Source organism: Solenopsis invicta, chromosome 4 (assembly GCF_016802725.1).
Source record: "Solenopsis invicta isolate M01_SB chromosome 4, UNIL_Sinv_3.0, whole genome shotgun sequence".
In the NCBI taxonomy this organism is placed as follows: Eukaryota; Metazoa; Arthropoda; class Insecta; order Hymenoptera; family Formicidae; genus Solenopsis; species Solenopsis invicta.
In genome coordinates, this window is record NC_052667.1 from 6,314,813 (window position 1) to 6,328,138 (window position 13,326).

A 13,326-nucleotide genomic window follows, 5' to 3' on the forward strand; every position below is an offset into this window, starting at 1 on the left:
GGCTGCGCAATCGGCGCGATCTCCTCAGTTCGCGCGCGGTCGACAAGGGTGAGGACGTGTGTCCGACACGCATCTCTGCGCTCTCGTGCACTCGCCGAAGACGTAGAGATAAGGATACGTTCTCCGTGTCGCCTGCTCGTGCTCCTCATCTCGGTCACGGTCTGTCCAGGCGAATGCCGAACGACTGCCAGTCATGATCTCCGCCGAGATGCGATACCTCCTGCCGACGCTGCTCCTCGTGGTCGCGACGACGTATGCCCAGTCGTCCTGGGGTAAGTCATGACAGAGACGTCGACGTGTGTGCGACGGGTACGCGGGGGACAGTCGCCGGGGATCATCCCCGGTGGCACACGCCGCACCGGTAGCGGCCGATTGACACCGGGAGGTCGGGTATTCGAGGAGCGCGCGCACACCACCACGGCGACCGGCCCGTGTCGGTGCGCCCGTCCGTGTGTACGCGCGGCCGCGTGTCGGTGTACGAGCGCCGACTCCATTCACCCGCGGCAGCTCGTCACGTACGCCACTTCAGCGTGCGACTCTCGGGCCGCTCGCTCGCTGCTCTTCGCGCGCGCCGATTCAGTTTTCGCGCGGCGGCACGGCGATCGCGCGCGCGAAAACTGAATTAAACGCGAGCGTGATCGGCGATCCTCGTCCACGTCGGGATCGTCGCCGATCGACCGGCGCGCTGCGATCACGAGCCGACTGACCTCGCTTGCCCTTACACCTGCTTTGCATAACGAATGTCAGCCGGGGGTGAGAGAATCGTGCTCACGTACGCGCGCCCACACGCGCGCGAGCGCGCGCGGACGTCAATGGGAAACGGGAGCGGGCGGATCGTGACGACCGCGAGATTCTCGGGGAGAGACGGGCACGTCGTTTCGATGACGATGTCGCCAGTCATGGAAATTTAGCCTTACAGAGTCGTGTCCAAGGAGGATCTCTCGCATTTGAGAGCCTCGCGCGCGTTTTCGCGGAGCATATTTGACCAAGCAAGACCTTGCGATCTTATCTCATTTGCGGTAACAGGAAATAGGAAACGGCTGCACCTTGAGCCGGTTTCTAATTTCTGGCAAGAGGGGGGGAGAGCAGGAGATAGATTGAGCGTTTATTAGTTCTAGGACAAGCCCTCACTGAAAGAATTTTGTTAAAGGAAAATACAGATATGCAAATAATTATGTTGGATCATTGAAATAATTACGTTGCACTGGAAAAAGTACTTGGTAACTATTATCAAATTTTGTTATTTTACCAAATTATTAATTACAATTAGTAATTAAGAATTATTTTAATGATCTAACATATTTCGTTTCGCATTTAAACAATATAAAAAGAAGATAACACTTTTTCATGCGTGTAAATTATATCTAAATTATATTTGACACTGTGTAATCTCTTTTTAATATTCAGCATTTCGAAAATAAAGATATTCTCCAAACAAAAATGTTCTTTTTTTTCTGTGTGGAAAATAAAAAGGTAACAATAAGATAAGCACGTGGAAAGAAGAATTTTGCGGAAATACAGATTTGAAAATACTTATATTGAATCATTTAAAAAATGGTGTTGAATGTTTAACATGGTTTAACTTGTTAGCACGTCAAAACTGTCTGCAGTAACACTATCATGCTTGGGCGTCTTACATAATGATTTTGTTGGCCCAGCACACACTTATTCTCTGATCTGTATCTGGCTCAATTTTTAGATGCTGCGATAAAATTGTTCTTTTCGTATGCAGTGGAAAGAATACAAGAAAAAACAAACAAAAAAAATTACATTATACAATATAATATAACATTATACTAGACTTAAGATAACTTTAAGATTTAAATGAAAAGAAAAACTAAATGTACTAAAAAAAAGTATATATATATATATATATATATATAGAGAGAGAGAGAGAGAGAGAGAGAGAGAGAGAGAGAGCGTGTACAATAGAAATCAATCGAGATCACTTAAAAATCCGAGGCCGAGAGTTCATTCCCATCACGACGCGTCTTGTTAATATTCGTCGGATAATCGTGGACGTAATCGATACGCAGTGTGCGACTAAACGTTGACGCTAATACGCTTTGGGGAAGTCAGTAGTCAAAGATCAAAGTCGTGAGAAGCGCGCGTGATAATATAAATAATAATATTACATAATCAGAGAATAACTGTTCGAGACGCAATTATTACACGATCTAAAAATTCCTCCTTGGCGCCAGTTTCTCTCTCTCTCTCTCTCTCTCTCACTCTCCTTTATCTATCATATGATTATTAATATATATATTTTAAATCATTGAGCCAGTTATAATTAATTATTATTTGATATAAAGAAATACCTCCTTGACGCTGATTTTCTCTTTTTATCTGTCATAAGATTAATATTATATATATATATATATATATATATATATATATATATATATATATATATATATTTAATCACTGAGCAAAAAGTTGTAAACACAGTCAAGTGCGTAATCATTTCACAATCTCGAATGATCGATTAGTCTTGAAAAAACTCGCATAATTATCATTTTTAATATACAGTTTTTGGGACGTTACACTGAGAAAAAAATTATTAACTAAATTTTTTGACTTAATTATAAATTTCTTCAATTTTTTCAATTATATTCAAGTATTTTTATGTTTAGGTTAAACATATAAATGCTTAAATTGAAGAAATTTAATTTAATTTAAATACATACTATCAGTGCAAATAACGATTTAATATTATCTTAATTAACGTACTTGAATAGTAGATATTTAATCAAGTTGAAATATTTAGTCATGTCAATAATTTTTTTTTTAATGCAAATACTGATGTATATTATCAGCGAATATTTCTTTTTTTGCCAAATGAAAGATGTGCAAATAAAAACCATTACGCCGCGCCGTTTCAAATGGAAATTTTTTCGATTGTCACTCGACTATCAAGATGCATGTGTAGAATCATACGTGGGCTATATCGCATAAAAAAAATCGAACCTGAAAAAAAACGAACAAATGACGTATAAATGAGAGAAGTATTGTAAATTCCGTTTTTAATTTCCATAAATTTACCTTCTCATTTAACGGCGCGATGATTAGCTTCGCGCGTTAATCGCAGCAAGTGTGCGATTTCTGTCATTTGCGAAGCCTACGGGAAACCGTCGAGGAATACTTAAAATGTCATTATCCCAACAAAATTTTGTTTCTATCTGTCGCATCGTGAAAAAAACGTGGTTTTATTTACGCATGTTTTCCTTAATGATGCGTTTTAATGATTTATTAAGAGAAATATTTGATGAAATAGACCAAACGTTTCGTTAAATAGTGATAAAATAAATTTTATAGCTATAATTATTAAATATTGTAGGGTAAAGTCGGTATATACGCCGCAGCTATCGAAAATTTAATTTATTAAGTATTATTTACTATGTTTAAGGAAAATAAATTAGGCTAATAAAAACTTCATACTGTTTACTATTACAAAAAAAATTTTAAGTATGAAATATTTCTTTTCTTAGACTTGAAAAAAAAACTTAAAAAAACCCTTGTATTTTTGTCATATAAAAAAAGTGGCGGGATTTACGACTACTCATGTGTAAGATACACGGCGCATCGAAATTTACAAATAATATTTTCAGATATGATATAAAATAACATAATGACTTACAAAATGTGTTTATAAAGTTTATTAGGGAATAAGAACAGTAAATATGTATTCAAAGTAATAATAATGCAATATTAAAGAAATTAATATGCACAGACATCAACAGAGTGCGCATTGTGTTCTCAACATAGTGCTCAACATAGAGTAAGTGCTGCTTTCCAATCACGCAGTGTCTGTATTACGGCATAAATCCCGTTCGCTGAAAAGGCCGTATATCCTAAACAAATGGAATATACAAGATATCAAACTAAATAAAGAATACAAGAGCTATGCACTTGAATCTTGCTTGTATTTTATCCTTTAATATTGTTCTACATTTACATATCATGAAATAATCATTATGCCTTTTATATTTTCTACAGTAATTATTTTACGTAGACGGTAATACACGATCACGCTACTTCTACGTGAAAAAATTAATTCAATTTACGATATTTTCGTTAATATTAACAATAAAGAACTGTAATTACAATACAATACTAATATAACATAAAGGCACATAACAAAATAGTTCTGAGCAAACTATCTTTATTTCTTCTATTTTTTCTGACTGCTGCGGCGTACATCCCCCCGCGGCGTAAATACCGACTTTACCCTATGTTTATAAATAATTACTAAATATGTTTAGTCAAAACTACTCTGTAAAAAATTGTTTTTAAAATTACCCACTATAATAAATGTAAAACTACTAAATAGTTGTAAATTTCCACGCATTTGTAAAGAGTAAGATTAATTTTATAATTTGTAATTGAGCAGATTGCATAAGTAAACATGTATGGAAAGTTATAGAAATGATAATCGGTCAACATGTTTTGCAGTTGTATTACATATTATACATTCAAATATTGTCTCTCTATCATACGTGTAAATAATAGATTTTACGCGTGCACATTGAACATTAATCGCGTTATATTTTACAGCGATATATGGAATATTGCTGTATTAGGTAATGTTACAAAAATTTAGATAATTACATGTAATATTTAAATATCCTGTTGTACACTTAATTTTCCGTACAAAATAAGATATATTTACTCAAGAAAAGCAAATTTACATATTTTTGTGGAATTACATAATTTCTATAAAATTACATAAATTTTTGTATTTACGGGACTAATCGTGTAATTTTTACATCTATTATATGTAAATTTATTGAATTTTTTTACGGTGTACTTTTGACGAAACAATTTGTAGCCTTAAACAAACGGTTACAACTAAATGGTTTGTTAAATGTAACTAAGTGTTTGGTACCAATAATTATAAAATTTATTTGATCACTGTGTAATTAAATATTTGATTGATATTTCTCTCAGTTTGCACGGAAAGAATGTTTTTACAGAATTAAATATCTAAAAACCTAGTTGGATATACAGATCTAAGAATAAATTTGTTAGATAATACGAATAATTATGTTTAAGCTGTATTTTCTAGAATGTCTAAATTTTTTGCGGCATCACTCATCGTATATAATTATTTTGATGGTTCAACAAAATTACTTTTAGATCTCTAGCTAAATTTTTAAATACTTTTCGTATACTTAGGTATACAAATTTTAGCGGTATTAGCAATTTCCAGCAGAAATACAGGATTGATCAAATAATTCGAATAATAAGAGTATAAGAGTCTTTACGTTAAGTATAATAGGATTCTTAATGACGTTACATTATTACCTAACAGAACAAATAATGCAGAATATTGTCGAAGAAGTTTATGCATTAAGGATCGGCCGGGATATTTACGACACTTTATCATGCATAATGTATAATGAGAACTGGCATGAAAAAGAAAAAATAGATCTATTTTTTTGGCTTACAATATCTTGAGCATGATTGGACAATTTATCAAATCTCATGTGCATAAACGATAATGAACATGATATTATTCATGAATTCTGGAATCACTGAATGTGAGCAAACGGAAACGTAAGAGGTACAAATGGTAAAAAAAAAAAAAAAATATATATATATATATACTTTTTTTATTTCTATTGAATTATGTTGATATTATTTTTGCACTGAAAAAATGCTATAATATGAATTAAAACGTAGTTTAATTAAATTAAATCTTATTCATGGAACTATATTTCTCATTGTCTTTATTTTTTAAGGTTTTTGTTTTATTAATATTGTTATTAAATTAACGAAATATTTTTAATTGGACTGATGCACTTGATTCAACAGTATCTTTTTCTCTGCGTGTCTTCGCGGGAAATACCGCTTTATTTCAGTTATAATGAGATAGCATGAAAAAGAATATCGCGCATCTAATGTCAATGAATTGCACCGTTTGCAATGTTGTTTATCTTCATTTTTGTATTCGAACTAGTCGAACGATTGCAAATGCTTTATTAATTGCGACGTGATGATTGTTTGACATTGGGGCAAAAAGAATAGTTATCGCCAGAATTCGTTCGTCGTCTTATGATAACTAATCGTAGAGTAAACGCATCGTTACTTTTCGTCATGCAGGAAAAGTGGGAGAGAGATGCAAGATAATTTATAAAAATCGGGTGAACTCAATAAGTCACCCGATCGCATTAATTTACGCTGACGCGCGATGATTCTTGTGCAAGCTGACAAACTAGAATGTTTCCCCGTAAATTTCCTCGATACTCGACGCGCGCGTTAAATTTGTCAAATAAGCTCGCAGTGTGATCCTCCTGATCGTAGCCTCGCAAGTCGACAAACCGTAAATTCGTTTCGTAATGCGGCGACCTTGATGAAAATTTTTCTCAGAATTTTTACACGAATTGAAACATTTTTTCAGAAATCTGCAACTTTTCTCAGAATTTTCTCATACATGTGAATTCTGAGATTTGTATAAAAATTCTGAGAAATTTACTACAAAGTTAATCATATGAAAATCAAAAAGTTAAAAGTTAAAAGTTGATCATTAAAAGTGAGTCATATAAAAATTTAAAAAAAATTAATGGAAAAAGTTTAATAAAACTTTTCACCAAAGTTATCAAATTTTTCTCAGAATTTTTCATATAATTTCTAAAACTGTTTTATATGAATTTCAGAACGCTTCGAAATTTCTGAGTAATTTTAAAACTTTACAGAAAATTTCTCAGATCTTTTCTCGAATCTTAGAACATTTCATAATTCATATATATGAAAAAATCTGAGAACAGATGTACCTGTATTTTTTCAGTATTTTCTGAAGTGTTCCATATCGCATAAAAATTCTGAGAAATATTTTCTTTAGGGCAGACTGTAATTAAGGCTTGTTCTTTTTACCTGAGATCACATGATTCATTTCTCTGGGTTTTTTTTCTTTTGATTTTTCGAAGAAGAAGAGAGAAGATGAACTGTGCAAGAAGTTCAGTTAAAGAGCACAGATCTATTTCCTGACAGCAAAAAATTTTTTACTACGATATCTTATCGAATCGCGTTCCTACGTGCACGCAGTAGATACGCGGAAGTGCAGCACTTAAGAAGTCTTTTAGCTATTTGTCTCTCTTTGCCACATTCCCTTTCCATCGTTCCCTGCTGTTTATCTTACTCATTAATCCTATCGTGACCATTGCAATATACATACTTATACGTGGCACCGAGTATCTCTTTACCTTGTAAAATTCCATTTGTACGTTTTCCATTATCGAGTGCGAGAATATATTTTTGACTTACAAAGTAAGAAAGTCCATTCGTTTTTATTATCATCCAGCACTTAAAAACGTGTCTTATCGTCATTGTTCGCCAAATCTTTTTTTTTTTTTTTTGTTATTACCACTTAAAAATTGTTCGATACAACGTATAGTGCAACGAAAATGAAATTTTTGTTATTTAAAAAAAAAATATACGGTGATCTCTTTACGAATTTCCATAGTCGCGATATTAGCACCTTGAATATGCATCTGTATTCGCTTAGTGATCACATGTTAATGAACCTCGTTGACACGTGAAATGACGAGAAAAAAAATGTTAGAATTTGTTTATACATCAGCGTTAGATACTGTCACTGCGACGTGATTCCCCTTGAACTTTGGAAACATTTCTCGTAAACAAGTTTTCCGATAAATCGAGCGAAACGTAAACGTTTCGCGCGAAAAAATGCAACAGATTCTCAAGTGGCGCGCGACGTGCGATCGTAGTTCCATTGAGCTGCGCGAATTGGCGCGAAAATACTATCGTCGAGATTGCCAACGATATTTTTTCTTCGATATCGCGTTATCGCTGATATCGAACGCTGCACAAGGTTCACCTAACGTAGTGATTACGTAACCACAATAACGAAATACGATCTAGATTACTTTCTGACTAATTGATGATAAGAGCGATGATTTATATATTAAACTGCGATCGATTCGCAAAAGCAGCAAAAATAACACTAATTGTTTTCCAATTTCAATTTTTAATCGATACGATTTGATTAATAGATGATTATTCGTTTGATTCCCGCTGCAAATCTGTCGGAAGCTTAAGTCTAATTTTATTGGACTAAAAATAACTAGTCTATTTTTTTAAGTGCGCCTTGCCTGTCGATATGATTATCGGACTTAAAACGCAATCGTAAAATGAAGCTATAAATAAAGTCTCAAGTTAATTTGATTGTCAAATTTAATAATAAATGTTACAAGCATCTTAAAAATTTGTAAAGAATTTATTTGGCCGAAGAAAGGCACTTCTTGTGTTATTCACGTATCTGTAATAGTCAACTTATTATTGTACTTTATTATTGTCATTTATTTTCTAAGATCAGATTTTGAACTAGAATACTTCTTTTTGCAGACTTGGCCGTTGTGATCGGTAACGAAATCGAATATTTCGCGCGTAACGGTACGTCGACGGGTCTTGCTGATGTCGAGGAAGCCGTTGAATTGGCTGGAATAACGTACGACGACACCACTCGAACAATGTATCTGTCTGACGTAAGCAAGAAGAAAGAAGGGAACAACATGTCTACATTCAGCAACGCGTCTATATTCCTCCTTACAGAAAGGACTTTTACGTCAACCCCTCTGCTGAAAAGTAAGTATAGAGCGCTCGGATTAATCCCTGCAATTACTATAACGAGGCTAAATTCTGTAATAGTCTCGCGGATATTTTGAAAAACGTCTAGACAAATTCGTAATTGTTCTTTCAGTTTACTCTCTAATGTCTTCGTTATTATATTTATATTCTTAAAATTATGCGATTAAAGATATTACCGCTATTTTTTAAGGTAATAAAATTAAATAAAACGTAGGGTAGACCGAGGCGAATCGAATTATTATAAAAGTTTTAAGACAGTTTTTATTAGTTTTTTATTTCAAGATCTGTTTTATCATACTTAGTTACTTCTCGCTCCCTTTGCAGCGGAAACAATAGATAACAATTCTGTATAATCTGCGTTCTGATTCAGTATCAGTCGATGATACAAGCGCAAAGATCGCGAGACGAATTGGACAATTTCTTTCTTTTGAGTTTTTTAGTGTGCAATAAAAAATGTATTATTTAATGTATTATTTTATTACATAAAATCAAAGATGTAATCAAAGATTAAGAATTTATAGTAAAATTTATTAACAAAATTAGGTTTTTATTATTGTTTTATCTTTTAAGAAAAATTGATTCGATTCACCTCGGTCCCTATTATTAAATTTTTCTTAATATGTTTTGTGATTGTTTATTTACATAAAATTGCTTACGATGTTTACTAATGTATTTATTTTATATAAATTTATTAATTAATTATTTATTATTAATTATTTATTTTTATTATTTATTATTTATTTATTTATTTTATTTATTTATTTAATTTAAAATTTTAGAAATATGTAGAAATATGTATATGCGAGAAATTTCCTATTTTGCTGATTAACTAGTTTTATCTTTATAAATAAGTTTGTCATAACATGAAAATGGGACATGAAAATGCAAAAGTTATCAAAATTTGTGATGAACGCGATTCTTGCCGTCTACATTTACACAAATTCCGACGAAATCACTTTTGCTTGATAAGGCAAATTTTTTTAAATGTACAAGAAATTTAGCGAAGTTTGCTACCGTGTTTTATAGACAAAAACGAATTTACGAAATTCAACAAAACCATTGATTTTATTGACAAAAAATCATTCACTTGGACATAATCATAAATCGTACAGATTTGTGGTGCGTTCCACGCGCATTTCGTCGCCACCGATGTCATCGATTGATTATGCATGTGGGCATCAAGAACACTTTATTTGATTTTGTTTTTTTTTTCGAGAAGGAACATAATTTCTTACTAAATATTATAACGAAGACATTACGTAAATTAACATTGAATGATTTATGCACATTTTTTTCCTTGGAGGTGTGTTGCCGAAGAAATTCGAAGTATTCACTGCCTGTTTACCGTGAAATGTAAATGCGATTTACGAGGTATTTTTTACATCGCTCTTACATCATTAAATTTCTTGTGCGTAGAAGAGAAGAGAATGCACGTTGATGGGATGGTCTTCGACACGTCATCGCGGACTCTGTTCTGGGTCGATCCCATAGAGGACATCATTGCGAAAATGCACATACCGCAAAAAGGTAAACCGGGCGATCCTGTTGTTCTGCACACTCTCACCGGGAACAGTCCACGTGGCATCGCTCTCGACGTGTGTAACAGGTGTGCCATTTACAATATTCTCTGTGTCACGGGGATTACTTCTCTCATTCGCCAACTCATTCGTAGAATTGAGAAATGTCAAACGGTCATCAGTAAAAAAAAAATTCGTAAAAATTGCAATTGCAAAATATATGTGAAAATGCGCCAGAAGATTTGCAACCAAAGCCTCAATTCTTAATAAATTTTATTAAGAAAATTAATTTAATTTGTAATTAATATAATTCGGGAATTATTTTAATAATATCGATGATCGGTCACATCACGAATGAAGTAGTGTAAAATAAAGGCATTTAATAATTATGCATAACATATTGAAACAGAGCGAAAAGACATGAAGTTCAGGACAAGAATAATTTCCATATACGGATAGCTGTCGCAATTTCCAATACATTTGTCCGTCTCGTATTGTCAGCGAATGTTTTATAATAAAAAAGAAAAAAAAGTCTAACTGAAAATGTGTGCTTGAAAAAGGCGTTGCTCTCGCTTGGAATATTCTGATCGCCTGTCCATTTTATATTGCCAAAGAAATCTTTTATACGAAATATTTTATTATATTCTGCCACTGAAAGGATAACAAGAAATGTCATCTTATAGTTTGAACAATCATGAGAATTTTATTTTATATTTTTACGAATTTAGATATCGAAAGATAAATTTACTTATTAGCATGTTTATACGATTATTAATATGAAATAAATTTGTCGTGTTTATTTCGTGTTTTTTCGATACCAAACCGAAGATTGACAATAATCAAAGCTAATTTCTTTAGCCGCATATACTGGACAAACAGCAACAAATCGCATCCCAGCATCGAGTATTCTAATCTTGACGGGAGTAATCGGACAGTTGTCATCAATCGAACAATGATTGAGAATTTGTACGAGCCCGTGGCGGTGGTAATCGACCACGCGGAGCAGAAGCTGTACTGGATCGACGATATCGAGGGGGTGCCCTTTAACATTGGGCGCAGCAACTTGGATGGCAGTCAGTGGGAATTGCTGCTCCAGAAGAATCATCAGCAGCCTATCTATCTGGCAGTGGACAACGAATCGATATACTGGTCCGATTCAGTATCCAGCACGGTCTGGACCATGCCAAAGAACCCTAAGGCTGAGGATAATCCGACTAAATTTATAACATATAATGATCCCAGAAAGCACCATCTCTCTCCAGCTGGCATCGTGACGCGCGACAACGTCCGCCAAATCGATTGCGCGATGATAAAGAAGAGGCCGAACCTGCCGGTGCTCGCTATACCATTGTCCCATGTGACTACCAGGACGGAGAGTGTGACCATCAAAAGCTCCAAATACTGCCTAAACGACGGCTATCTGAACAAAACGGACGACACATGCCGATGCAAAGAAGGGTGAGTAGCTTTAATGGAGCGTTGAGCAAACTGTTGAATAAATATCACTGACATAGATTTTAATATACATTAATTTTGTTTATATATAATTATTTTATATCAATATACATTGAATCAGGGGCTGTCACTAATATATGTATGCTGATTCAACGAAATTTTATTTATTCAACTGTATTTGTTATTGTCTTTACTTTTAATATTTTTAATTTGTTTCATTAATATTTTTATTGAATTAACATCATATTTTTAATTAGACTGATGTTGTTAGTTCAACAACATTTTTTTCTGTGCATAAATTTATATTAATAGAAATAAAGACTGTGGCATATTGAATGAAATTAAGCCTAATTGCAGCTATTTATTAGAAAGAATTTATATCAAATGAAGAAATTTTATAACGAAAAAATGAAACAGTGATGTAAACTAATATTAAATTTTTGACAAATTTATTATACAAAGAATTTCAAAGATAAATAGTATCCATTAAATTAGCTGGATGTTTTCGCATTTGGTAAGCAGTTTGAGAATTTGTATAATCCTTACAGGTTCACTGGACTCCTTTGCGAAATTTCCCTCTCACTTCCTTGTCACAATTACTGCCTCCATGGTACATGTACTGTAAACCACCGTGGACTTCCCGAATGCAAGTGCATGGGCACGTTTAGTGGTGCCCGCTGTGAAAGGGACGTTTGCAACGATTATTGCCTTTATGATGGTGAATGTTCCGTCCGGGATGGAAAACCATTCTGTAGTTGTAAATATTCCAAAGGGACCCGATGCGAAGAACTGAACGACATTGCGGAAATCTGTGCGAGCAGTCGTGTCGGATTACCCAGCAACGTAACGTCATGCAAGTATGTCTCATAAAAAAAAGAAAGAAATTTTTTATTTACACCAATTGTGATATTCTGTTTAATTTTTTTGAGCATAGTGCAGTAATTTTATGTGTGTATATATTTCCAAAATTTAATAACAATATTAGCATAGAAAAATTAGAAGCTTAAAAATCGCAATTACGCTTAAAAATATTAATATTAGCTTTTTAACATCATTGTGGTTTAGAGAGAAAGTGCGATTTAAAACCAATCTGTATATACATAAATGTAGTATATTAATATCTCATTATCTTTCAACAGATGTACGGGCTCTAAACTGTCGCTCAGTGACAGTTTTCAAAACAGGCTGTTGCTACCGATATTCGTAGCCTTCACCGCTCTGTTTCTTCTAATGATCGCCATACTCAGTTACTATGTGAACAAATTACGAAGGCGACCACGAATTAAGAGACACTACGTGGTCAGTAAGGGCGTCACGCCGCTTACATCCCGACCAGACAATCAGTGTGAGATTACTATAGAGAATTGCTGCAATATGAATATCTGCGAAACTGTGAGTGATATGTCATCTAAATAACGTTCTATGTAATTGATAGCGCGTGTCGCGCCAACTTTGCTGACGTTAAAGAAATTTAAGACGAATCTCGCGACACCCGTCCTTCTCGCTTCTCGCATTTTGCTGCGGACGCGAAAATCATGACTCTCCGCAATCGCGGTTATCGCGCGCCGGTAATTACGATTAAGTTCGAAAAAAAAACTTTATTTGACCCGGTTGACAAGAGCACGTAGTTATACGACTTAAATTCTAACTTCGAGAATTTAAAAATCAATGAAATATCTATTTTTCTAAGAGCTACTCTGTTACATAGATAGATCTTTACGTTGTTAATTATTTTTTGAGGAAAAAC

The 13,326-nt window shown here is 34.1% G+C and overlaps 1 protein-coding gene across 3 annotated transcripts in view; it reads left to right on the forward strand.

Annotated features, from left to right (window-relative positions):
- LOC105196238 (protein cueball) overlaps positions 1 to 13,326 on the forward strand; it is a 17,970-nt gene continuing 4,644 nt past the window's right edge. For 2 of the 3 annotated variants that reach the window (XM_039447802.1, XM_011162049.3), the window contains exons 1-6: positions 2 to 272; positions 8,365 to 8,604; positions 10,024 to 10,213; positions 10,983 to 11,582; positions 12,128 to 12,436; positions 12,719 to 12,971. In XM_039447802.1, the coding sequence (XP_039303736.1) occupies positions 194 to 272; positions 8,365 to 8,604; positions 10,024 to 10,213; positions 10,983 to 11,582; positions 12,128 to 12,436; positions 12,719 to 12,971 (1,671 nt within the window). In that variant the 5' untranslated portion in view covers positions 2 to 193. Of the gene's footprint in view, positions 273 to 8,364; positions 8,605 to 10,023; positions 10,214 to 10,982; positions 11,583 to 12,127; positions 12,437 to 12,718; positions 12,972 to 13,326 lie in introns of all 3 variants that reach the window. The other variant, XM_039447801.1, reaches the window with a different exon arrangement.